The sequence below is a fragment of the Rosa rugosa genome, chromosome 1, assembly GCF_958449725.1.
Source record: "Rosa rugosa chromosome 1, drRosRugo1.1, whole genome shotgun sequence".
In the NCBI taxonomy this organism is placed as follows: Eukaryota; Viridiplantae; Streptophyta; class Magnoliopsida; order Rosales; family Rosaceae; genus Rosa; species Rosa rugosa.
The window spans coordinates 53,730,386-53,757,102 of record NC_084820.1 but is presented as its reverse complement, the minus strand read 5'-3'; the positions used below and the strand labels follow the sequence as shown (position 1 = coordinate 53,757,102).

The following is a 26,717-nucleotide window of genomic DNA, read 5'->3' as shown; positions in this document are numbered from 1 at the left end:
AATATCAATAGATTTTAGACAAGCTAAGCTAGAAAGCTTATAGTTATGGACAAAAGGTTATCGATTTTATGAGAGTGGTGTCTCGTTTCACTTAAATGATGTCATATGTCAAATTAAGTTTACATGAAACCTACATGAATTAAAAATCTATTATATGTTGAAAAGAATTTAAATACAATGATACACCATGTCAACATTATCGATCAAATAATTTTTTATTATGGAGAACCGAATTTCAATAGGTTGGAGACAACTAAACAAGCACCCGGCTAAGGGCAATGGATGAAACGTCATGGGAAACTGAAACTCATCTGGATTTGGTATGTGGGGTTTCACCCTCATCCCTGTGGATTGTGGTATTTGAATAAACATCAAGGAAATAACTAAAAGGGAAGACATGTGTTGGCAATCCCGATGTAATAAGAACACTTCTTGGATCTTGAAAGAGAACAATGACACAAAGCATGGAATGGTATGGAATGAAGGAATAAAGGGCTCTCTTCCCCTTCTTTCTTCTGATAAAAGCCAAGACCAGAACCATGAACTCTCCCTGTCCCTCTCACTTACCCCAGTGGCAACTGGCAAGTAATTTAGGTTAAAACAAAAACAAAAGCACCCTCCCCTTTCCTCTTTTCTTTTTTGTTTTATTTTACTGTAGAAAAAGCACATTCGATATTCCCTCGGCTTCTTTTTCGAATTTGTTAATGGAGACGGATACCTTGCAAACAAAGGGGGTCGTGTTCCTAAATCTCTTACTTTCAACACCGTCACACCACTTTGACTCCTAATTCTAGTCATATACAGGACTCATTTTCAGCAATGGATATCATTGGGTATATGACACATATAAATAAGTCTGATGGCAACCTCTCACACGTCTATAATACACTAAATTGAAGAGAAAAAAATTGTAAATGGAACACAAGATGAAGCATTGATTCAATAAATAAGAAATTCTGGGTCATTGATTTTGACAGAGGAAAACCCTACTACAGCTCTCCTACTTTCATTTGACAGGAGTTAGATTCACATTTCTCTTTTGGTTATCAGAAGTTTGTTGTCCAGTTCATATGATTCAACTGGGGCTGCTGATACGCCTGTGCCCCAGGAGCAGCTGCGGCCACCCCCACTCCGACATTGCCAGGCATAGCAGGGCCCATATGGTGCGGACTGGCCATTGCAGCTGGCTGAGGAGGATGGTACATTCCTGGGAATTGCATGTGCGAAGATTGTGCTGCAGCTGCATTAAAGGAAGCGTGGCCGGCGTGGGACGGCATATAAGGAGCATGAGGTGTTTGCCCAGGCATGTTGTAGTATGGAGTGGATTGCATTCCTGGATGCTCCCTTGGGTTCTGAATCCAAATCTCTGATGTCTCCGCCTGTAAAATATACAACCACAAATGAGTAATCGATACAAATGTGAGATGTTAAACCCCTCAAGTTAAGCACCACCATTAACAACAATCACGCTACCTCTCATTCAACCTTTATTCAATCAATGTAATGAATGATTTTATTTTGGAATTAAATCCCCTTACAGCATATGGTGAATATTACCTGTGGATTTGGAACATAAAGATTGCCATCTTTGTACTTCATTCTTGATGAATCTTCGAGTCCAGTGGCACCTCCAACTACACCAGGGGCATTCATTGCATAACCTGCTGGGTTAGTAAAATTTCCAAACCCAGTGGGACTTCCAGCAGGGACGGGCTTAAATTGCTGAACTCCATACTTGAGGCTGTTTGCATTTAGGTGGGAACCACCTCCAGGCATCAGCAAGTAGCTGTTGCCATTAGACATGTGAGGATAGGCAGGATTATTGGAATAGCCGGGCACAGCCATTGGTGGAACATATACTGGTGAGATAAACTGACGATATGGCATAAGATTAGCATAATGTGAAACATGAACTTGTGGGTACATCTGCGCCACATGCGGTGGTTGCTGTTGTACCATGGCAACTGTTGATGCAGGAATACTGTTGGCATTATGTGAACTCAAAGACTGTAATTAGAGGGAAAAATGCATCAGTGAGATTCAATTCACAAGATATATCAGGGTTAGGTAGAGGCAGAACATGTGAGCAAATATTTCGTGTCTAGAGGTATTTATCAAACTTTGCCAAAAAGAAGAAGAGATTTATCAAAACCCCACAGAACCATAATCACATAACATTACATTATTTAATGCAGTCAGCCTATCAAAGCAAAAACTATTAATCTGAATGATGTATAAATCTTAATAAGCCAAAATTTGTTTGTATCCCAAAACTACAGAATATGGACAAGGGAAAGCTAACTTTCCCTTCAGAAATGATTTAAAACATACCAGTAATACAAGATTTTTATTACACGTGCCCCAAAATATATGAATAGATTGAGATGTAATCCCAAAGGATGTATCAAAAAGAACAGTAATGATTCAAACAATAGGTTCATTATGTAGTAGTGATTCAAACAACAGGGTTCGTTATCTAGGATGTGTATAAATGAAATGTGTAAGACCTTCCCAAGGACTCAAATCACAAAGGTATCAGGCATCAGTGCTAACATATTCAGAGGCATTTCTAAAACCTGTATGCAACACTGTTACCTACAGATCATAATAATTTAACCACTCAAAACATACCTCCTGAGGAGATGGTAGACCCTGTCCACGAACACTTTCATCCATACTGGGTCTGTAATAAGGTATATCATAACCAGTCTGAGGATCAAATGCCTGCTTTGCAAACAGGAAAAGTGTCAGAAGAGATAATCACTAGGCCTTATAATGATAGCACACAATAAGACAAGACATCAAACGTCATTGCTGGCTAGTGAAATTGCAGAGGTTACACTCATCATATAGGTACACACACAAACTTGGCAAATGGGACAATTGATTGAGGTGCAAAGGATCTGGAACTCACCGTAAAACCTTGTAACTCTGGTGGATCTTGGTGCTGCGAATCTGAAGGTGCAAAGGATGGACTGTTGTCTCGAACCAAACCAATATCTGCATAATTGTCCAAACTCTGAGGACTTGAGGTCTCTTTTTTCTCAGGCAAATGCTCAGGCACTGCAGACGGTGCCGAAAAATCAGATCCAGAATTTCTAACTTGGTCATCTAATAAATCTACTGGCTTCGTGCCGGAAGCCTCATCACCACGCGACTCGGGAACTGATGTTGACAAACTGCAAGAGAGATTCATACATAAGCCGAACCGAATTAGCCACATACAGCGATACAGCATTTTATAGATATTAACAACAAATTTCTTAAAACTACATCTGTACACGTTTTATGCACTTGTTTTTTTTTTTTGGGAAAGGTTTTATGCACTTGTTTCATTGTAGTAGAACAACCGAAAAGCCTGAATGTCCAAAATGTTTAATATAAAATGAATCTTCATATATCAGATTTACCAAACTCAACTCACCAAATTTGAACAATTACTTACTATAGTTAAAAAGAATAACACATACCTTGCTGGAGGTTCCCTGTTCAACTCCTCCGCAGCTCCAGCTTGAAATCCGTTAACTGTGTTTCCTGTTGAATCAAACTCTGTCCCCAAGCTTCCAAAGGTTAGCCGAAAACGGTCACTCTCAGGGACTCTAATATTTTGCGCTATCACAACATTACAGTTCTCATATATATTTACTCGGGCAAGCTTATCTTGCAACTTAGCCGCTTCTGACTCTGAGACCTTTGAATCATCAGAAAGAGGAGAAGCAGATTTTGTTGGTGTTCCAATGACTCCAGGATTATTAGGGCTTGGCTTCTGACTTGATTTAGGTTTCCACTCCTTGTTAGGCTGGGAAGCTGCATCTGGAAACATGATTAATACTCTAGCAGACTTTTAGAAAAAAGAATGTCTCTGGAAGGGAATACCAACTTCTCAATCTAAACATAAAAATGTATTTTGGATAAGAAAAACAAAAGAGATAACAAAATAAAACGGATTCCTTTTTCAAACAAATAAAACAGTACTTCAATGGTAATACAATAATTTTTTGCAGGGACATAATAAAATTCCACATTGTTTCAGCTTTGCCAGAGGTACGTGATGATTTCCCACCTCCAAATTTTTTTTTTAAAATCAGTTACGTCGGGAAAGGCAGAAGCTTCTGCTTTGTTCCAACATACTTTGTTATTAAATTTCTCATGCAAGAACATATTCATTTTTATGAGGATCTCCATTAACATTTAGATCATTCTTAAAGCAAGTGGAGTAGTATACCTTTCTGATGACCCACAGGTTGTTGATGCGCCCTGACATTGTGCTGATTACTTACGAAAGATCTGCTGACCGGCATGCTAGGCATCGTAGATTCAGAAGTTTGGCTGAGTTGATCAGGTTTAGAGATACCAGTGAAAGATCTAAATGATTCTGCAGAGCCCTCTTTTCCCAAAAGTGAATTAGAGAAAGAACTACTTGGTACAGCTGACTTGGAGTTGTCAGAAGACTGTTTCCGAACACCAACCACCCCAACTTCGCGCTTAATTGCACCAACAGAAGCAGATAGTCTAGAATCAGGAGACGGCACATGAACAGGATCTGTGGACGAGGAATACACCCCAATAACAGAAGTGCTTGATGCAGAATTTGGTTGGGAGTTGTTTGGTTTCCCTGCTTGTACCCGTGAAACTGAATTTGGAAGAGCAACTCGCTTCTCCACTAATGTCTCCTTTCTAATCGTACCAGTTGAATTAGCAACGTTCGTTCTAATTCGAGAATCAGTTTGCCCATTCAATGCTTGTGAGGAATGCTGTCTATTAGATGGCTTTTGACTGCTTGAATTTCCTGTTTGGCTGAAAGCAGAGTAAAACAAACAACATAAATGCTACATTGATCGAACAGTTTGCACATGGTGCATAATAAATATGCAGCAAAGATTATATTATATCAATATTATCTAATTACTTGATAAAACAAAACTCAGTTTCCTTACTTTGCCTATCCAATCCCATAGGTCACTTTATCCTCGAGTTTAAGAAAAAGAAAAAATAATCACAACCCATCACATCTGCTTATACCAAATCCTAAAAGGCCGACCTTCAATGGGTCAAAAAACACCGTTACTCAGAATGCTGCAAGTTAGCAAAACCTCCTCTCCTTGATATTTCACCTTTTGTTTTGTATAACAACTATATGGCAAACAAATTCTATTAATGATTACACTACCTTTTAATCCAGCAAATAAAGACAATTGTTCATAACCTATGATATGTTCTGGCAATGTAATAGGCATATAATGAAGACTAAATATAGGGACACTCCTTAAAGAAACACAAGACTAAACATACCCCTTCTCAGAAACATTTGAAATCGCTTGCTCGTTGGTGGATGTAGTACATTGAGGTGAAGCAGGCTTAACTTCTCCATCCATATTTTGGTTAGCTCTGTTGTCTCTCACAACACGAAACTCTCTGCTGATTCCTGTACATAAGATTCAATAATCAACTAGTAATTCAAAGAAACATGAAGTAAAACAGTTGAAAGTCCACAACAACTTCAAACGTTTTTTGGAAACACCAAATGTAAAAGGAACTCTAAATGAAAATACCATAGAACAAATGGCAGTACAAAGTTACCAATAGATATGATCACACCCTGTTCGGAATTGCTTTTTAACAGGAAGCTTGTGCTTTCCACTTCAAGGAGGCCAAAAACATATTTGCATACTTTTTGCCAGGCCTTTGTAAGCTTAGATGCTTTTAAAGTTATTCAAGAGTTTTTTTTTTCAGAAGCTACTGATGCTTTTGCTTTTATTGCACAATAATCCTCTCTACTATAGTAATCATCTATTGTTTTCTAATTCCCTCCCTCACAATTTGGTAATTTTCAACTTTCACAACACTTAACAAGTTTATAGCAAACACTCTGACCGGTACATCTTCTCATTTTCAGTATATGGGATATTAACAAAACAGTAGTACAAACACTTTTTTTTTCATAGACTTTTTTACCAATCCTTTTAACCAAAACGAGCCTTAGTTGAATCAGAAGAATTTAACAAACCGAGTCTAGGTCGACAGTGAAAAGATGAATTGGCTTTAATCTTGGCCCCCAAACCAAAACTATCTTTATCTTCCCCCTGCCTTTCTCCACTACTACTGATCCCATCTGCATCATTCCCCACAAACCAATTTGTATTTCAAGCTATCTTCTTTTTTCCTTAAAGACAAAACACTTCTGCTGGCAACTTTTTTTTGGGATGCAGCAATGGTTAGAAAGTTGGAGCACATATAATGCCTATCAGAACCAGTACTGTAGACTCCTCATACTAGTCTCCCTTTAGTGTACATGGAGAAGGTGTGGTCCTTGTTCTCTTGCTGCCACGTGCTACTCTCTTCCCCATTTCCATTCTTTGCATCATACACTACAACCCTCTGCTACCCAAATTCAGCGGGGTGGCTAAATTATCTTGCCACCAACAGAGGTGAAGTATTAACCAAGACGCACTCCTCTCCCACCTTATTGGTTGCAGGTGGATTGAAACCAGACCATGCAATCCAAGATCTAAATAAATTTGAAAAATATACTGTTCTCCTACTAGTTTCCATATATCCTCAACGCATTACCTAATTTCTTTTCTTGGGCTACTGCAAATTGAAAAGGTATCCAATGATTGCCATCCAACTACCATAACTGACAATCATTCCATTTATAACCGGACTCTATTTCGAGAGAAATAGTCGATGAGGGTTTCAAGAGAGCACCTACAGTAATTACACATTTTCAACAGATAAATTCTTCTTGTTTCAGAAGAGATGAAGAATAATCTTGTTTAGTACCCAAAAGAACATCCAAAATTTGTAAAATAAAATATGCCACCTCTTCCTCCCACCACCATGCAATCCCATCTGTCACTTTCTATAGATGTTTTCCTCTCTCAAGGTTTGGAAGATTCAATCAAGCTGCAGCCACAGTATAGGACATCTTATGAATGCTCTATTTTCAAGCTGTGACCACCTACTGTTACATGAGACAGCAAAATTGTTTTATATTTTCTAGTATTCTACTTTGTTTTCATCATGATATCACAGCATAAGTTTCTCTGACATTGTGGTATTTCATAGGATCACCGGCCAGAACTTCATAGATTAGTTTTGCGGCCTCTCAGTTTCTAACCGTTACCTCCTACAGCACTATGATGTCGTCTCTATGCCCATAACTATGTAACTTCACTACTTGGAGATAAGACTCTTTTGTTCAAGTACTTTCCAACCCAGATTGTTGAATGATTTACTTGGAACCTTTCTAATCCTGCTATCCATCACCACGTCATTCAAACATCTACCTTCATCGAAAAAATTCACAATCCACTCTCAATGATCTTAGCAGCTCCTTGTAATCCTTGACACTTGCAACATGAACCTATACATTCCATCTTCAATTTTTGTGGAAAACCCTTTATCCTTGTCTGTGGTTCTACCATCCTTACACCAGGGTAATATAAAGAAGCATAAAAATAGGTGAATAGACCCTGGAGTTCCCTAATTTAGATACAGATCAGGCTATGTTTTCATACAACAACCATGTACCATGCTGAATGCATTCATCTTTCATTACCCACTTCTTCATAAGACACAAAAGTATGTTCTTATAAAATATGCAAACCTAAACTTAAAGTTGCCTAGCAATCCACTAAAAACAAAACATCCATATAAAGTCAATTAGCAACTCAAGAAACAACTATAAGTTCATGAAATTTTGAAACAAAAGATAGACAGTATATAGATATAGATACATGCATAAAATGAATGTATCAAAAGAAAAAAAAATTAAGAACAACTCTATAATGAAATCAGGGGAAAAATGAATTACCAGGTAAACCCCTGCGCACATAACCTCCTCTTCTAACACTACGATCAGAAAATGAATTATGTCTTGGTCCTTGACCTGCACTCTCAAAATGTCTTCTTGGCTCAACATTTCGATCAGAAAATGAATTAGATTTTGGTCCTTGACCTGCACTGTCAAAATGTCTTCTAGGCTCGACATTACGATCAGAAATTGTATTTGATCTAGGTCCTTGACCTGCACTCTCAAAATGTCTTTTAGGCTCCACAACACGATCCGAAATTGTATTTGATCTTGGTCCTTGACCAGCACTCTCAAAATGTCTTCTCGGCTCGGTAGGAACCTTTTGCCCGATACTCTAAAGGCATCAATACACTAAATCAGTTAAAAGGTTTGCATTGATAAAAATATACTAATCTTAATTACAAATAGAAACCTAATGAATCCTATAACACCACAACTTTCTCCCAAATAATGAAACAAAAGGGATTTGTGAAGCATTTACAGTGTAGGCAACAGTTGAGTAAAGTGAAGTAATAGTTTCAGTTGGGAGAAGTAACAAATTGCTTGGAAAATTGAAATGATAAAGATTACTCTGGAGTCCATAAAATTGATTTCCAAACACTAATCCTACCCTCATATAATAATCAGTTGATTTCACTCACACAACACCCCCCCCCCCAAAAAAAAGGACAAGTTTGAGTCATTATTTGAGCTAGATTAGACATTACTATGAGCTATGAGGGGTGATCGTATACTACAAAACAGATCATTTTAGTAACATCATGTGGTATCAGTTTCCTGGGGATCAGTTTGGTGAGAAAACAGTCCAATTCAATGATATGAGGCACAAAATAAGATAGAAACTCGTATTAAAGGTAGAATATAGGGTTTGTCTATTAACGGGTCATTTAAATTAAGTAAGTGTCTAAAATGCATCACACGCCCTTATTTTGGAAAGAGTTAATATCTCCATAAACAAAAAGAATTTTGTACATCAACTAGTGTTCATTATCTGACATATGAACAGTAATGTATTAGCCAAACCAAAATATACCTTAGGTGACACGTCCTTCTTTTTGTCTCTTTTTCTCTTCACCTCATGAAATGGGTCTGAGTAAAAACAAGTAAGCAGAATAATAGTAAGAAAACTACACAGATATATTGTTCATAAAATAAGCTTTACACAACCTAAAGGTTTTACACAATGAATAATGAAGCTGTATGAACAGGTTTATGAATTAGAGCAACAATATGGTTTAGTACAAAGCATATACGCATGTATTCTTATAAAGAAACTTCTAATGAAAGGAAATAGACAAGGTGCAGAAGTACGGACTCCAACTAAAAATTTCAGTCAAGCTATCTATAGAATCAAAAATTTCACCAAGCCATTTACCACACTAGATAAAGATTGGTCACAACATAGAAATTCACTAAAAATGCACTCATCATTTTTTTTTTCCTGCATAATCAGAGTCGAAGGACACAAACCCCTAGGCAATTAAAAACTCAAAAATGGTCACAATTTGAACTCCATGTTGTCACTAAATTCAACCAAAACAACTCGAGTTCAAGACGGAACCTTTACACCGGAATACCCTCCTTAACACAACCACTGACTTCCACATTCCACAGACCAACTCCGAAACTCAATAATCAACTCATAAAACCAAAACCTATCAGTCTATTCCAACATGAACTCAGAATCAACCACTACAACCAAAATGGTACCCTCAGTAGGAACAAAACCCACCTCAAGATGACAAAAACAGACAAAACCCATGAACAGGGGCAGAGCAAAAGCTGACCTTGGTTGAGTAATTTCTGGGCAGTTTCATTAGGATCCATATCGGTCTCTTTGAGAGCCAAATAGATATCAATATCAGAGTGATTGCCCACTATTTCTTTGATGGATTGGATGGTTTTCCTCACTCCGGCGGAGATTATCTGAGTCCCACCACCTTCGATTCGCGACCCAGAGACCATCGCTAACTTATTCTGTCCCCGAAATTAAAAATTGAAAAAGAAGAAGGAAACCCCAATATTATATATAATATATATCTAGGTCGGAAGCAAAACCCTAATGTAGCAGAGGGTGGGTGAGAGCGAGGAGGGGCTAGGGTTTTGGGTGCATTTAGAATGAGAAAGGCGAGAGAGAGAGAGAAGGGTTTTGAAAACGTTTTTACCACTCAAAGACTTTCGCTGCTCTTGAAATTTTAATTATTGGAGATTTTTTTTTTTTAGCCCCTCATCATTGGGGTGAATTACGGGACCGCACACTGTAGGGTTTTGGGATTTAAATGCCGATTACCGAATTTACCTCTTTCCAGTCTATCGTTTTACACTTGGATTTAGCTTTCCAACGTACTGAAGGCAAGAAGGGTATTATAGTCATTGCAACAGGAATTGATATTAACCTTTTTAGTGAATTATGACGATGGATCGATTCATAATGAGTGTAATTATACATAATGACATAACCGTTAAAAACGAGACAAAAATAAGAACTATATAATTGATTTCATATTCACTCATGTAATGAAAAAAAAAATACATAATTTATGAGTGACTATCGATTCATAATGAGTGGAATTGCAATTTGCAAATAATGACATAACCGTCATAAACGCGAAAAAATAATAACTACATAATTGATTTTTTTTTTTATCTGAACTACATAATTGATTTTATATTCACTCATATATTTGTAAGGGGAAATATCACCAATGGTCACTGAGTTATGACTTATTCGACACTTAACTCACTGTATTTTCAAAAATATCACTTAACTCACTCAGTTTTACATCCGTCTTTCACTTAACTTACTGCCGTTAATTCTACCGTTAGAAGCCGTTAAAATTGAGGGTATATTTGTCAAAACACTTAAAAATCATTTTTAACTTAAAAAAACTACATTTATTAGACTTTTTTTCAATTTTTTTAAATTTCTGAAATTTCTAATAAAAAAGGATTTTTTTAACTTAAATATAATTTGAAAAAAATTGTCTTTTTTTTTAAAAAAAAAAAGTTAGAAATGTATTTTTTTAGTGTTTAGATAAATATACCCTCAATTTACATTTATTAGACTTTTTTCAATTTTTTAAATTTATGAGATTTCTAATAACAAATGATTTTTTTAACTTAAATACAATTTGAAAAAAAAAATGTCTTTTTTTTTTTAAAAAAAAAGTTAGAAATGCATTTTTTTAGTGTTTAGACAAATATACCCTCAATTTTAATAGCTTTTAACGGCAAAATTAACGACAGTGAGTTAAGTGAAAGACGGATGTAAAACTGAGTGAGTTAAGTGATATTGTTGAAAATACAGTGAGTTAAGTGTCGAATAAGTCATAACTCAGTGACCATTGGTGATGTTTTCCCTATTTATAATATTAAAACTCATAGCTCAAAATGTCTCATTAATCATTGGTTTACATGTAAATGTATAACGGACCTAACTCCAAAGCACGGCCCAAACGATCAAGACAACACATATCCCATAAACCACTTGGATCTCATATCAAAACCGAGCACCTACCCAAAGTACCCAGGTCCCAAATCCCAAATCCAATCCAAAACAATTCACACGCTTTCAGGTTTAGCAAACGACAACTATTAGGAGATACCATTGTTGCACTAGAGACCAATTCACATTCAACCATCGATGAACATCCGAATTAGTCAAGACTCAGAAGCCCGTCAACCCCAACAAGACTCACCATACCGATTTCACTTCAATACAAGGCAAACGCGTTTGGATCCACAATTGCCGCATGCAGTGACACCTCCGAATAAGAACAAGCAAGCCACGGCCAAGCACTGCAAAGGAGCACCAGTGACAATCCTACATGCCTTGGTTCTCAACCACTAACTAAACTAGAAGGGTTAGCCGCCTTCTACTCTACTTGAAACTCTAATAAAGTTTTTTAAACTTGTAATAATGAACATGTACATCATTCTATTTTGTCATTTGTCAATGTTTGGCCATTATAGTAATTTATTTTCTACCTTCCTAAGAAACATGCATTAAAATTCATATTCACTTTGTCAACTACATTAACAGCACTCCATTGAAATATTCAACTAGTTCCCTTGGAGCAACTTTAATATAGATTTCAAAATTCATGTGCCAAAGTAGAATTTATTATCTAAGTGGCAATCTCTCTTTATGCAGATCTTAATTGACAACATCAACAATGTGTTTGCAAACCGTTGGCGCATCAAACTTTTTGTTTAGGATATCAAATGTATGGCAAATCAATTTCAAGATATCGAGTTCAAACACATGGCAATAAGCAAATTTTGTAGTTGATGCACTAGCAAATTTGGAACATTCAATTGGGATTGCAAGTTGGAATCATATTTGACCGAAAGAACTTTGATCTTCTTGGTTTAGATTATATTAGGGGGTTTTCTTTGTAAACTTTCTTTTATTCAATCGGGAAAAAAAAAAAAAGTATCAACTCCAAATCTCTAACCCATATATCTTTCTGCAAGCTTCAATCCAAGAGCGAGAAGAGAAAAAGAAATACCATGAAAGCATATGAGTTTCATCTGCCATATACACATCAGCAATAACAATTCCACTAGAGTGAAATTTTCTATCAAAACTATTTAAAATAAAACACCTGACAAATAGCATATAGGTTGGAGTTGCTCTTGTGACCTCATTGTCATGTTTTTAATTTCGAAAATCCAAAAAAATCAAATAGATGGTATGAGCAAGAGGCCACGTGTCATTTGGGGGGGGGGGGAAATCCTTTAATGAAAAAACAAAAGGGAATAAATTCAATATGTCAATTGGACCAGGCCTACGAAAGACTAACTGAAGACCAATTATATGTCCAACCTTATACTAAATATAGGCCCAACCTTATACTAAATATAGGCCCAGGTTAAATTCCCCAAAATCCAACAGGCCCAATTTTTGCCTCGAGTGGAGAATGAGCAAGCAAAATCCGAACAAGGTCAAACAAAATGCGATAGCATGTTGGTCAGACTCATCAGAGCACAAAATTTTAGAATCGTTTACTGGCAGCAGGGACATTGCATTTCAGATGGAAAAACTGAGAGCAAGTTGCTCTATGAGTAATATGAAAAGTATCTATCATTAAACTGAAATTTTTTCATTCTGGTGAGAAAACATTTCTCATCAGAACCATTGTCCACACCCATTCACCAAATTCCCAAGAAACTAACATTTAACGAAAAAGAAAAGAAAAATTAAAAAAGAAACCCATAATTCACAAAGATATATTCAACCAAAGTAAGTAACCGGGACATAGTTGCTACATGAAAGCTTTTCTGATGAGATTTGAGCCTAAGAACATACAGCTGCTTTAAATGTCATTTTCAAGAGGAATGCAATTGCCATGCACCGCCATGTCAAAGATGTGCTAACTTCTAAGTCATAAGTACTGCTCCTGAATCCTGGCCCTATTCTCTTCCCACCACAATCTCGCATGCATTTCACCAAACTTTTCTCGGCTGCATAATAACAGAACGCAATTACTTAACATCCACAATAATAAAGTAATTTTTTTTATTTCCATCCTCTAACCTAAACACAATTACTTAACATCCACAATAATAAAGCTAAGTACCTGAACCGGACACGTCTGAGCTCCCGACCACCACCTGGCAATGCTCTGATAGTGATGTACACTCCTGGTTCATCCTGCTCAACCCATTCAGTCTCCATATCGCTGGCATTGCTAATTGAAACCTCTGAGCGATCTGCCTCTGAACTACTCCTTATAGAACCATCTATTGATGACGACTCAGTTTTGACTCCACTTATGCTGGAAAGTTTAGGTGTTGAAGCTAAACCACTGGTGTCACAGTAGTGACGGGATTGCATTGGATGGTGATCAAGTGAATCTGATGAAGAGTACCCCACGCCCATTGGCCGGTGGAAGTTGCGGGGCAGGCGTTCTTTGCTCATCGGGGGAGTCACAGGACTTTCCCTAGAAGATTCAACCTTTGAACTCTGAAAAAGAGGGGGAAAGAAGTATTTTAAACAATACAAAATAATCCAGTTGAGCCACTTATATATTTGTAAAAATCCATCCATCCAATTGTTCAACAAAGCTTATGGTGTTAAGGCAATAAAAAAAATTTATGAATAAAGTATCAGAGAGAGGAGGGAGGGAGGGGAGGTCGCCATCGTAGAAAAAAGAATGAATACTTGCGAAAAGAAACTTGTTTGACCAAACCTAACCTTGCATCAAGAAGAAACTTTAAATATACATTTGGGGTAAGCTCACCTCATCTTCATCTCTAGGTGGGGTTGGAAGTGGGACTTCTTGGTGATTGAACCTTTGCACATTGTATAATTCCATGACCTTGTCATAATTCTCTGCCCACCACCTCTGAGCTTGCCATTTGTTAAACAGTTCCCGGCTGGTCAAATTACAAACCAATGATTAGCAGGTTTATAAGAAATTACGAGAACATGTCTAACAACAAGATAAGCAACTAAACATAATTCCTGCGGATTCTAGTGCAGCATCTAGCAATTACTTGTTCAGGCTTCAGAGTGAGATTACAGGACAAATCAAAATTAATTCAAGCAAACAGAACTGATGCCATTGCTGGCAAATAAGGACCAAGTTGTGCCAATTATGACTGGAACTAAGACTGCTAATACTTTTGACCCATAATTTGATGACCGACAAAAGAAGAAAAGTTACAACTTACAACCAAAAACTACCACAGAATTCTCACTCATGACAACCAGTTAAATAGCATGATCAAAACATAAAGTTTTAACAGTGGAATCTGTGCATGATACGAAGATGCAATGCAATAGACATCTAGGTTGTTTTATATGTTCTTAAAAACTGCTCCCCACATTATGCTACCTTTAGAATGACTGGAAAAAACCAAAGCACCCACCACTGGCACTAAATATTATACAAACACCGTCCCCTCTGTAGCACGGATGCCAAAAATATCAGAGCTTAATGAATTCAACTATTAATTTATCAAATTCTTGGAGATGGGGATCTTATTTTCTTCTATACTGTTTTTGAGTTCTAAACAGAGATGTATGGAAATGGAACAAAGCTAAGCCTCACCCAAATTTAAGGTCCAGAGAGAGGGAGTTACAAATTTAAGGGTCAAATAATAATGTCTTTCTCCTTGACACCACATCCAAGACCCAAGTCTAGTCAGGAATGATCAAGAGAATGAACTAAGTAGCCTCATATCTGTGTGGACGTCGAGCTGAGTCATCAAACACTGGTAGTCTGGTAGATGAATGAAGCAAAGAGAGGAGATGACTATCCCCAGGTCAGTGCTCATAGGGTGGGCTAACAAAAAAGTTAGGTCTTACAAACATGGTAAATTGTTATGACCCCAAAATCTAAAAATCTTTCACTCATTGACAGCTTTAGCTTTTGAAAAGTATTAGCCCGAAATTAAAGTGAGAAGTAGCAATTTACATGACTACTACACTTAATTCCAACTACAAAGGACAATGTCACAAAAGTTCAACCCCAATCAACATCCCCACACTAAAAACAAGTAATCACACTCAAAAGGAATCAGAAGCTATACTTCCAGATCAAGAACAACAGCACAAGTCCAACACACAAAGGACAAAACAACACAGGGAATCAGATATCACTACCACCACATCACAATTCCAAATTATGTCATCATCATCACGCAATTCACACTCCACCAAAACCAATAATCTCCACCATCACATACAACTCGAAAAACAAAGCAAAAAAAAAGCTACCTGAATCGAATGCGCTTCAGATCATTTCCTCCTTGGGGCAGAGAAACAAAAGTGATGAGCACACCAGGCTCCACTTGCGCTTCCCATTCCTTCGGCTCATCATCCTCCATCAACACCACAGACTCAGTCCTCCCACTCACCGACGCCGGCGTCCCTTCGCCGCTCGAAAGCGCCTTCAGCCTGCTCTCCATCTCCTTCCCCCACAGCCTCGGCGTCGAATTCGAGCTCCCGGTTCTCCGGTACGAGCAGTGGAACTTCGCCGACTCCGACGCCGTATCGGAATCCGCACAGTTCCGGTTGCGGTGATCCCCGCACGGCCTCGAACACGGCTTGCAGTTCTTGTAGGCTCCCGAGGCCTTCAATGCCATGTCCTTGATCTGAAAACGAACACAAACTCTCAATCAACTCCATCGTTTTGCTCAACAACACTGACCACAAACTATAGAGAATCAATTCGGATTTTACCTGAGCGGTGAGGGCCTTGAGAGCTTGCTTCGTCCTCGGAGTGGCGACAACGCCGTCGTCGTCATCCTGGTGCGGCAGAGATCCATTGTTGAGCTGCTTGGAGGAGCAGGAAATACACGTCAGCATCTCGGAATCGGAATTGAATCTAGGATTGAGCCACAGTTAGAGCCGGAGCTAATAAGCTGAGGATCTCATTCTCGGTGAAGAATTTGATCTCAAACAAACCAACCTCCACATAATGAGTGAGAGAGAGAGTGGCCTCGGTATTGTATAGTAGTGGGCTATGGAGTCTGGTGCGTTACACTCATAGTCTTCTCACAGTGACAGATAAGCGGAGAGAGGGGGGGGGGAGGGGTGGGTTCAGGTGACCGTTAAAGAATGAAAGACGACAAGGGGTGGCGATTTGGGAGGGCCTCTGTTTTGGTTTTGGATCGGAATGACTTGGAAAACTTATACCACCTAGAGATAAAATAGATAGAAAGGAATTGACTCTTTGAGTATCTGTCACTCTCTTTCTCTTTTTGTGGCTTCCTGGGGACATTGAGATTTGGGCAAAAGGGATGGTGGGAGGAGGTTAGTAATAAATTACGGATATTAATACTTGCTTATTATTTGTAATTATTTGCAGAATTTGCCCGTTAATTTTTCGTGGTTGTCGAATTTTCAGACCTTGAGCCTCAAAATGTCCATTTTGGTCCTTCAACTTTGTGGCGTTTGCGTGTCTCTTTATACACCGTGATCAAAATGAATAGCTTTTATGATCTATTATGCTTGAAATGAATGTTATCGAAAAATGATATTAATGGTTACCGATGATTGTTCCAGTGATAATAAATTCTAATTTTTTATATGTATAACCGTAAAACAAATTTGATAAATTATGGAAAATATTTTATTAGTTGATAAATTACGACATAAAAGCTGTCACAAAATTAAGTAACGACAAATATTTACTTTTGATAAAATCTTTTGAACAGATCTTTCAGTTGCGATTTTATGTTGATAACGACAATTATTTATTTTTATCAGGATTAAATCATCATTGAATTAGATCGTTTGTTGAGTTGGATTGTACGTACGATTCTTTGTCTTCTTTCGGTCTACTTTTCTTTGTCAGTGGTGTTCACCTGGTCAGTTGCTGACCAAAGAATTTATGCTCAATAACCCTTAGATTTACATCCAATGGTGGAAAACAAAACACCTCAACAGGGTATGTAGTTACTCTAATGAGTTTCCTAAACCAACCACAATCTCAAGAGAGTCGAAAAAAGTAAACCGAAAGAAGACAAACATTTGTGAAATCCAGCTCGATAAAGATTTTTCTTAAAAAAATATCTAATTCAATGATGATATAAATATTGATAAAAGTAAATAGTTGTCGTTATCAACTTAAAATCGCGATCATCCGTTTAAATATTTTATCAAAAGTAAGAACTTGTCGTTACTAGATGTTGTGGCAAATTTTATATCGTAACTGACATAATTTATCGACTAATAAAATATCTCACAGGATTTATCAAACTCGTTTTACAATTATGCATATAAAAAGTTAGGATTTGTTATCATTGAACATTCAGTATTAATATCATTCTTTGATAATATTCATTTCAAGCATAAGAAATCATGTTATCTTTGTGCAAGCTATTTATTTTAATCATCTTAGGATGATGTTTATATACATCCACACAAACACTGTGAAACACCACATAGTTCAAGGATCTCAAGAGGGTATTTAGTTACTCTAATGAGTTTCCTAAGCCAATAGAGAGTTACAAAGAAACAGTGGTGTTCACCTGGTTAGTTGCTGACCAAAGAATTTATGCTCAATAACCCTTAGATTTACATCCAATGGTGGAAAATAAAACACCTCAACTTAATAATAATTCTCTCTGCCATTGGATTTACATCCAATGGTGGTTGAGCATTATTTTCTTGATCAATAACTGACCAAGTGAATATTTTCGTAAGTCCAACAACTAAACTGCAAAACCCACACAAATTTCAGTGACCAAAACGCAATATATAAAAGTTTAATAAACAAAACGGAAACGAAACCAGAATTTGGGGGAGGGTTTTGAGTGCAATTAAGCCGATTTATTAGGTCATTAATGAGTATGTTTGGGCGTGGTACCCTTTGTGCGTGTGGGTGGGGCCCATAAAGCAGGGTGGCTGTGCGCGCGGGGGGTGTGTGTGTGTCAATTTGTCGTTTTGGTCTCTGCGTCATGCGTGCACTGCGCCACCCTACTATTCCTCAATCCTAATTGCTTTGCCTTTTTTTTACTATACCGGGGTGAAAAAAGAGAGAGTTAAAAAACATATAAAAAGGTTGAAACAAGACGCTAGTGCTTTTTACTGCTCGACTGCCCTGACCAATCATCCATCACCTGCCACTGTAACTCTTCTGCTTCCGGTCTTTTGTCTCCGCTACAAGCTCTCGTTGCCGACAAGTTTTACTTTTCATGTCTGGGAAAGAAACAGTATCCGGGTGAATTGCATTTTTATATGTTTTCAGAAAATAAGAAATTTGGATTGAGGAGTAAATTTGTATCGAGAGACCTGATTTGGTTCGAGAAAATGATATACATTTTTGGTCTTTTTCCTTTTTAGTGTGAAAGATTATAATTCTCTTGAGATTTTCATTCTTGTGTTGTGTAATACTGAGAATGTATTCTAAAAATTTGTAATCAATGCATATAACAGACAAGGAAAAATAAATCCCTACAATTATGAGAGGATTCACAACATTCTTTTTTGAAAAAAAAAATCTTATTCCTTATGCTTAACAAAGATAGGAAAGAAAAATCTCTTGGGTTAGTTGGAGAGGGGGAAATAGGAATTGAGTCATGATTTGGCTAAATCAGGAATTCGATTCCCTTCGATGTAAATATAAAAAATAAAAAATAGATAGGAAAGAAAATTGAATTTCTTTTTCTTGAATTTCAACTTCACACATCAAGGATTCCTAAATTTAAAGGAGGAGACGAAAATGAATTTGAATTTGTGTTGGTGAATATTTAATGTTCATCACGTATGTAGAAGAGAATATCCATTGCAATAATGTAGCAAAGATTGAATCACAGTGTGATAACACTTTCTTGATTTAGAATAGACATTGTCAAAAATAGAAGGAAATAGTAGGAAAAATGGTTGCCTTTATGACATTTTAGAGGGAAAATGCTTCTTTCACCTATAAATATCAATCATGGAAAAATGATATTTCGTATAATATAGTCATGTGCATAAAACCCATATCTCTATCGGGTCATATTTTGGAAATTCCTTATATAAAAGTGAATGATTGAATATGTTTAGCATATCTTTTTGTCAAAATATTACATGACAGTTGTGGTATACGCCACAACTTGATGTTACACTGTCACATCAAACATCACATAATTTTAGATATATATTCAATGTGAAAATAAATGGGATTTCTAACTTCTCTTTCTGACGATAGTCTAAATGAGTAAATAATAATTTCAAAAATATACAAAAATAGAAAAATGTGACATGATGCCATTCATGAATACTTGAGTTGAAGATGGAAGTAATGAATTCCACGAGAACAAAATGATGGCATTCATTCTCAATTTCCTTGACCAAAAATTTGAAAATCATGACCTTTATCCATGCCACATGGAAGATGAACCAAATGGTGGGAAGTTATAATAGTGTAGGAGCCCCCCATCACATACCCTATTCATTTATATTGTCGGTCATTGTTGTATTGACTATAGCCATACCATTTTTTGGTCGATCAATTTGATCATACAGAGTAGTGGTTCTTAACAACTATATTTAAAGCTTGTGATATTAGAAAGATGCTACGATGTGAATGGAACTTGGAATTATTATTTTTTGGGCATGATCATGGAACACGTACAATATCAGGCAAACATGTTTCGTAGTGTAGACACTTTGTGGAACTAGGATGGTGCAGCTCGCTCGACACATTTTTGTTGCGTCAAAACATTCATGCGCTTGTGTGCATGATCGGTGGCATTGTTAATTAGAATTTATAGTGATTGACTTGTGAGTTCGGCTCGATAAAAAGTTAATATTTTGAGAAACACGATGAGTGAAGCCAATTGAATTAGTGGCATGTCGAATTTAGTTCAAATGATTGATAGATGAATAACATTAGATAAAATCTTTAGAAGACATTGACAAAGAAAATAATTAAATGGAAAATCTTTCAAGTTTTCAAATAAGAGCCCCAAAACAATATTTTCTACTTCATGACGTTTATTCAACCAACTCTGTTTATTTTTTCATTTTTTTTTTTAAAATATGTCAAATTTATTATAAATTCAACGAGAGTATACAAAACATTCATTTTGGTTCAAGTCGCCTCTCTGTGCCTTGGTTTGGTTTGGCTTGGACAATTTCTTTCAGGCTACTTGTTCGGCAACGCTTTCGTGTAGGTGGTGGCAACTTGCCTCGTTGGTGTGTGGTCTCTCTTTATAGACTTAGATCGAGAGTCGATCTCTTAGCTCCTAAACCACCGCTAGTATTCTTGGCAAGCCTCTTTCATTGTTGGTCTTGCATGTCAAAATGGATCCCACCAAGAAAAAGAAGTACCGGTTATCACTACATTCCAACCTCCTTAAAATCCACAACTGCATCCTTAGTTAATACCAAGATAAGTGATAACTGACAAGCGAGCCGCCATTTCTTTAAGCATTTTAAAAAATTGAAAATTGTAAAGAAATTTTAGAAATCCAAACTCTAATTTTCTCTCAACTCTAGTTAGATTTTGTTGTCTCTTTTGTTTTAGATTTGCTCCAAAAGATTGTCTTTTTATTATAAGAAACGATAAATCCTCACAAAAGCAACACATCTTAGATTTCGAAAAGAAAGAAAGAAAAAAATCTAAACTAAAAAGAAAAAGAGAAAAGAAAGAAGAGAATCTGGCACCAAGAAAAATGCATGGAGATCACGCGTGGATCTCAAACAGTGGGCCCCACAATTTCGTCAGAGATTTTGAAGCAAAACACACACACACAGAGAGAGCCAGCGCCCATCTTCCGAGGCAAAGCCCCCCCTTCCCCCCTGCCTCTCTGATCGGCTGATCCGCCTTCTCCACTCCCACACGCTTTTTGACAGACGCTTCAGCGTACGTGCACACACCCCCCTCCTGTACCCCAGGGCCCAGGGTGTGTTTCGCAATTTGGCCAACAAACTTTTTTTTTTGGTTCTTTCTTTTTTGGGTCATTTTGTCTCTTTTTTTTTTTTTTTTTTTTTTTTTTTTACGATTACAAATAATTTTCTACTTGAAGTCATGATCAAATCCATGTCAAAGTCAAGAACGCTGCTGGATGTATGTTGCTGATGATTATAAAATCTATGCTGAAATTAGGGGTCAACTTAGACCCGGTTGTTTGGGAAGGTCAGCACTTTCATTTAGAATTTTATAGTCCAATTCAACTCAATCGATCACAAGTTAGATTTTTAGAATAGATCGACTTCACGTAACTGATGTACATTGGTTTATGGTTCAAGTTTGATTTTGGACTTTAACAAAAGTTAAAATACCATACCGAATAAGTTAATTAGAGCTTATGAATAAAGTTAGGCATTACTCTAAGACATAAAATTTGGACCTAAAAATACCCTAAAAAGTAATTTTTATGCTTTCATTGATCTCAAATTGTTTGAAGCGATACATTGATTCTGCTTGTGTACAATGTTTTCTTAAGGCTTGAATCATTTTGTGGGTTGAGTTGATTGAGAATACGACATAAAGTCTCATATACTCTAAAAAGTAATTTTAAACCTTGATTGATCTCAAATTGTTTGAACTGATACATAGATTCTGCTTGGGTACATTGTTTTCTTAAGGCTTAAGATTTGGGTTGAGTTGATTTGAGAAATACATAAAAGTATTCTTATGTCTAGTTGACTTGTAATTTTTGTATTGTTAGTTATCATATATAGTGAGAGTTGTGGGGGGTGGACCAAAACCCTAACCCCGAACTCAACTCGAATTGGAGCTTGATTGAGTTTGTAGTTCTAGAATGGCGGCAGATTCCTTAATTTTTGACAAGGTGCTCTAGAGTGGGCCAAAAATATATATAAATCATGCACATAGCTTCATAGATTAGCTTTAGATCGATAATTACTCATTAATTTATAATTCTAAACCAGCAGACAATTGTGGAGTAGATCAAGTAAAGAACCCTATGACAATTGAGTGCCTATAAAGCTCCCTTATTGTGTTATGCTTTTCTTTAAGGTGACAACAACCAATTGTGTTTCTTTCCTATGTGGAAAGTCCCACATTGTTCCTTCACAAAAGATGTTTAAGACTCAAAGCAAGCTAGTACTATAATATGGGGAGAGTAAAGTAGTTTCTTTTCCAACTAAGCCTAAATATAGACTATTTTGCTGCACCTTTCTGTCTCCTTGCAAACCAAGCATGGGATTGTTTGTGCTCGTGGGAGATTAAGTGATTAACTGCTTTTGCTTCCTTCTGCTTTCTGTAAGTAACATTTCATTTGCATATTTATAAGTCAAAAACATATTGTATTAGGATTATATGCTTTGCTTGCGTCTAATTAGATGGAACAAAGCCCAGTACTTGTAGTAGTACTAGCACCAACCCTAGATTTCTAAAAAGCACAGGAACTAGCGCACTTTCTGCTTTTGCATCCACAAACCTTTGTTATTGTTTTAGTTTAAAGCAGGGGCAAAGCAGAGGCTTTGTATTTGGGTTAATAATGCAGAAGATATAGTACTTTAAAAAGTGCTTTGTGTGTTTCATTTATGGTTTGGGCCAAACAGACTTGTTAAGCTACATATAAGCATGTTGTTACGACAAATTTGTGGTTATGGCTTATGGAGGAGTTTAATTAATTGCTAAGATCACAGTGAGAATAGAGAAGCTCTTTCAACAGTAATTTGTGTTTCCTTTTTCTGTTTGATTTCGGTTTACTTGTTCTTGTTAACTTAGGAAATCCCTTAACTAGGGGTTTGAATAAAGGCCTTCTGTAGTTGTATTTTGGATATATTAATCAGTCTTCTAATCCAGTTTGAAATTAATCTCATTCTGGTTTGTTCTTCCATATATACCAGGTGTGGTTTTGACGACTATGGTCTACTACCTTACTAATTATCTCTGATCATGAGTAATTTCAATTACATCCCTGAAGAAATTGTGACCGATATCCTACAGAGACTATCCTCAAAATCCCTTATTCGGTTTAGGTGTGTATGCAAGTCATGGCGAGATTTGATTGGGAGCTCAAATTTTGCTCGGTCACATCTTAATAGGAATGTAGCAAGACGCTCCAATAGATATCTGTATGCTTACCACCAGTCCTCAATAGATGAACCAGAACATTGTCAGTACTCACTTTTCTCTACTGAAACATTTGAGCCGTGCTTGAATTTAAGACATCCCTTATGGACTAGAGAAAAATTGAGAATATATGGTTCAAGCAATGGCCTTGTGTGTATCTCTGATGAAAAACTTCATCCAAATAGTCGTATATGCATATGGAACCCATCTATTTGGAAGTCTAGGACTCTTCCGAATATTGAGACGCATTTGTCTGATATAAGTACTACCCATCTCTCATTTGGATTCCATCCAGAGCTTAATGATTACATAGTTGTGAGGATTGTCCATCCTTATATGGGGAGTCCTGGAGTTGAGGTTTATACCCTTAGCACAAACTCTTGGAAGAGCATTCGGGTAACCCCTCCTTGGTTAAACTTCAATCGCATTTACTCCACAGCTGCATTTTTAAAGGGAACAGCATATTGGACTGCTAAGACAGGTTCAGAATATAAGATTGTAGCATTTGATGCGGGAAGTGAAGAATTTCAAGAACTGATGGTGCCAAAGAAAAATTCCTTCACGGCGCTGCTAGTGTGCGAGGAATCACTTTGCGTCTTTCAATACGAGTGGGAAAGGCTGGAATGGTCAGGAGAATGGACCATTGACTCATGGATAATGAAGGAGCAGTCTTTGAACAAGGTGGATTCTAGTTCACTCGGGAAAAGCGGATGCAATTTTCCACTCAGCTCTAGCATAGATAATGAACTACTCATTGCATATATGGATATAGATATTAGAGATGAACATCGAGTGGTGGTTACCGAAATGGCTTTATATAACATTGAATCCAAGCAATTAAACAGAACTGGAATTAGGTTGAAGCGGCTACGTGACAGGGGATTTGATGGCGGTGCTTACATTGAAAGTCTGGTTTTGCTCAGTGATTAAGCAGAGGTCGAGAAACAATTTCAAAGATTATGCATAAGTGCATAACTGATCGATTACAGTTTGCTCCTTAAAGTAACTTAGAATGGGTAGTTTAATTGAATGGATTCATGACCAGTAGGATTTAGAAAAGTTATGTTGGTCAATTTGAATATTGTTCATGTTATGGGAAATCCTGTTCTATATTTTCCTCTCACACTTCGGTTTCGACTGTGTTGCCCTTAGAGCAAGTTCACCCGTAGTCAAGAAAAGTCAAGGCGTCGACCAGTCAAGTAACTGTTCACTGCCACTGGACATGGGTTTCCACCTGTTTTTTTTCTTGACCAGTCAAGACTGTTCATTATTTTTATTTTTTCACTGTTCATTGAATTTTTTACAATTTTATTTTACTTTTTCAATATTAAAAAAAACCTATAAATAGGCATGGGATCAGATGGACGATCCAGAAAGCTCGAGAGAGAGCTTGGAGCTCTCTAACCCGAGATGCACCCGCGACCCGCGACCGACTGGAACTTCCACGTCCGGCCACCCCACGACGGCGCGCGACCACCGATGTCTTCGTCTCCTCGTCGCCATCACGCCTGCGGTCTCGGACCGCTCATGCACCCGACGAGGAGGGAGAAACGACAAAGAGAAGCCCGAACCTTCACCAGCAAGCTCTGCAATTTCCGGCGACTTCGGCCACCGATTGGGCCGCATGTGGTATGGAACTCACTCCTCTCATCGTGCTCTACACTCTAGTATAATTAGATTTTCGATTTGATCGAGTTTTGACAATTTGGTTTCTGGGTTCATCTCGGTTCCGTCGCTGTCTTTGACGCCGGCAGCTTTCCGGTACCTCTGGGCTTGGCTTCCAGCGTCTCGTCCTCCACTTTCTTCCTGTTTGGACCCAAAATGAACATTTTGGCCTGACAAGGCATGTGTTGGAGAAATTGAGCCAATGTCAGTGGCTCAAGCTATATATTATCGACAAGCTTGAAATATATATTTAGAGGCTAAATAAAGCCTACTATGGAAGCATGGAAGCATGAAAAGTTAACTTTAGCACATTTTCCTACTTTGGTTAGGAGAAACCGAGCTAAACAAGGAAGGAGGGGCGGCAGACTAACCAAATGAAATCGAAATGTGCTGAAACTTTCCAGATCCATTCTAGACAGCCCAAGGATCATTTCTTATGAAGAGTGCAAGAGCTTTTTTTGAGTGGAAGGCCTTCAAACAATCAGCCCAATTTTCTACAGAAGCAAAACTGGAAAACTGGACCTGTAAGAGGTCCAGCAGCATTTTCGGCCCAACCACATGGAATAAAAATCTGAAAATTTTTTAGGATGATCTACACTCATAGTGGAACATTTCATATGAAGAAGTCGAAGGCATATAATGAAGTCTTGTTGGAGAAATAATTGAAGGAATAAAGGGGCAGAAACTGACCTAAAACCAGCTCAATATTCACATGTTCATGTTTCCTACCCACATGAAGAAAGCTAGATGCTTTTCTCTTTTTCCTTGGATATATTTTTCTTCTACAATCTCTTTAATAGATCATCACCACTTCCATGTTGCTGCACCTTCATGCTTTGCTTTCATTTCATCTTTTCTCTATCTTTTCCATATTTTACAAGTGAACTTAGATCTACTTTCATTATTTTTCTTCCACTCATCATTTCACTCTTCTTTTTCTTCCCTATATAAACACCTTCTCCTCTCATTCTAAAACACCCATTCACATTCAACAACAACATCTCTAAGATGATCTAAGTTCTCTCTAGAGCAAACCTCTCTAAGAGTAACTCCTCTCCCTCTCTTTCTCTTTCTCTTACCGGTGATCACACTCCTAGTCCTAGTCTTCTCAGAAGCCGACTTTCAGTGCCACCAAACCCTCTGTCAACGTGCTTCGGTCCTAGTCTTCTCGAGAGCCGACGGTAGTGCCGCGACCACAACGGTTACAGAACCAGCCAAGCAAGGGTAACGCCCTAGCAACCCAGCCAAGCTAAAGTCACGCTTTAGCAAGATCTCAATACTTCCCGGTGATTTCGCTCTGCTCAATCTGCAATATTGAGTATCGACTTGTGAACAAGAAGAAACTTCAGCAAAGTCCTCACCACGAGGCACAAAGAATCCCACGACGAGGTTGGTGCTCTCCTCGTCTACAATCGCTTGAAAAGAAGTCAGGTCAAGGGACATCCCCGACGACCGCACCCGAACGGTGCTGGCACGCCCGCGCAGAAAAGAGACTGTTGACCAGCTGCAGCAAAATTGGAGCCAAACACTTCCTTCAGCGCGTTGCCTTCTCCAGTTGTGTAGACGACGTCACCCACGTTTGGGGCTGGGGCGAGCTGGCAGAGGGCTTGGCTGGTCAAGGAAAATGTCATGGAGTTGGCTTTTTTCTTTGCTTCGGTCAAGAAAGGTCATCCTTTGGCTGGTCAAGAAGCAACCGGTGGAAACTGAATTTTTCCCTCTTTAGTCACCACCTCAGCTTTTCCTAG

The 26,717-nt window shown here is 37.7% G+C and overlaps 3 protein-coding genes across 4 annotated transcripts; 1 reads left to right on the top strand and 2 right to left on the bottom strand.

Moving 5' to 3' along the window:
* Positions 1-915: 915 nt before the first annotated feature.
* On the bottom strand, positions 916-9,972 carry LOC133725466 (uncharacterized). 2 transcript variants are annotated; one of them, XM_062152744.1, is made up of 10 exons: positions 9,604-9,972; positions 8,850-8,905; positions 7,817-8,150; positions 5,293-5,425; positions 4,226-4,797; positions 3,471-3,813; positions 2,915-3,179; positions 2,632-2,724; positions 1,558-2,007; positions 916-1,379 (listed from the first exon to the last, which is right to left on the bottom strand). In XM_062152744.1, exons 1-10 carry the CDS (start codon positions 9,779-9,781, stop codon positions 1,047-1,049), a joined length of 2,757 nt encoding a protein of 918 aa, XP_062008728.1. In that variant the 5' UTR covers positions 9,782-9,972; the 3' UTR covers positions 916-1,046. The 2 variants fall into 2 exon arrangements, with proteins under 2 accessions (XP_062008728.1, XP_062008729.1); XM_062152745.1 differs by having other exon boundaries at positions 3,471-3,807.
* Positions 9,973-12,884: 2,912 nt separating this feature from the next.
* Positions 12,885-16,565, bottom strand: LOC133725465 (protein Brevis radix-like 2). The gene is made up of 5 exons (XM_062152743.1): positions 16,008-16,565; positions 15,543-15,919; positions 14,062-14,197; positions 13,399-13,784; positions 12,885-13,282 (listed from the first exon to the last, which is right to left on the bottom strand). Exons 1-5 carry the CDS (start codon positions 16,131-16,133, stop codon positions 13,204-13,206), a joined length of 1,104 nt encoding a protein of 367 aa, XP_062008727.1. The 5' UTR covers positions 16,134-16,565; the 3' UTR covers positions 12,885-13,203.
* Positions 16,566-23,097: 6,532 nt separating this feature from the next.
* On the top strand, positions 23,098-24,237 carry LOC133730575 (F-box/kelch-repeat protein At3g06240-like). Its single transcript, XM_062158138.1, has one exon. It carries the CDS (start codon positions 23,131-23,133, stop codon positions 24,235-24,237), a length of 1,107 nt encoding a protein of 368 aa, XP_062014122.1. The 5' UTR covers positions 23,098-23,130.
* Positions 24,238-26,717: the final 2,480 nt, after the last annotated feature.

What these genes read in the sequence shown, in the direction of transcription:
- LOC133725465 (XM_062152743.1), bottom strand. Translation starts at nt 16,133, where the DNA reads ATGCTGACGTGTATTTCCTGCTCCTCCAAGCAGCTCAACAATGGATCT. An exon ending in TCAAGGCCCTCACCGCTCAG is followed by an intron (nt 15,920 to 16,007) that starts GTAAAATCCGAA and finishes GTTCGTTTTCAG; the next exon opens with ATCAAGGACATGGCATTGAA. An exon ending in CTGAAGCGCATTCGATTCAG is followed by an intron (nt 14,198 to 15,542) that starts GTAGCTTTTTTT and finishes TAATTTGACCAG; the next exon opens with CCGGGAACTGTTTAACAAAT.
- LOC133730575 (XM_062158138.1), top strand. Translation starts at nt 23,131, where the DNA reads ATGAGTAATTTCAATTACATCCCTGAAGAAATTGTGACCGATATCCTA.
- LOC133725466 (XM_062152744.1), bottom strand. Translation starts at nt 9,781, where the DNA reads ATGGTCTCTGGGTCGCGAATCGAAGGTGGTGGGACTCAGATAATCTCC. An exon ending in GTCTACCATCTCCTCAGGAG is followed by an intron (nt 2,008 to 2,631) that starts GTATGTTTTGAG and finishes CTCTAATTACAG; the next exon opens with TCTTTGAGTTCACATAATGC. An exon ending in TTTATGTTCCAAATCCACAG is followed by an intron (nt 1,380 to 1,557) that starts GTAATATTCACC and finishes TATATTTTACAG; the next exon opens with GCGGAGACATCAGAGATTTG.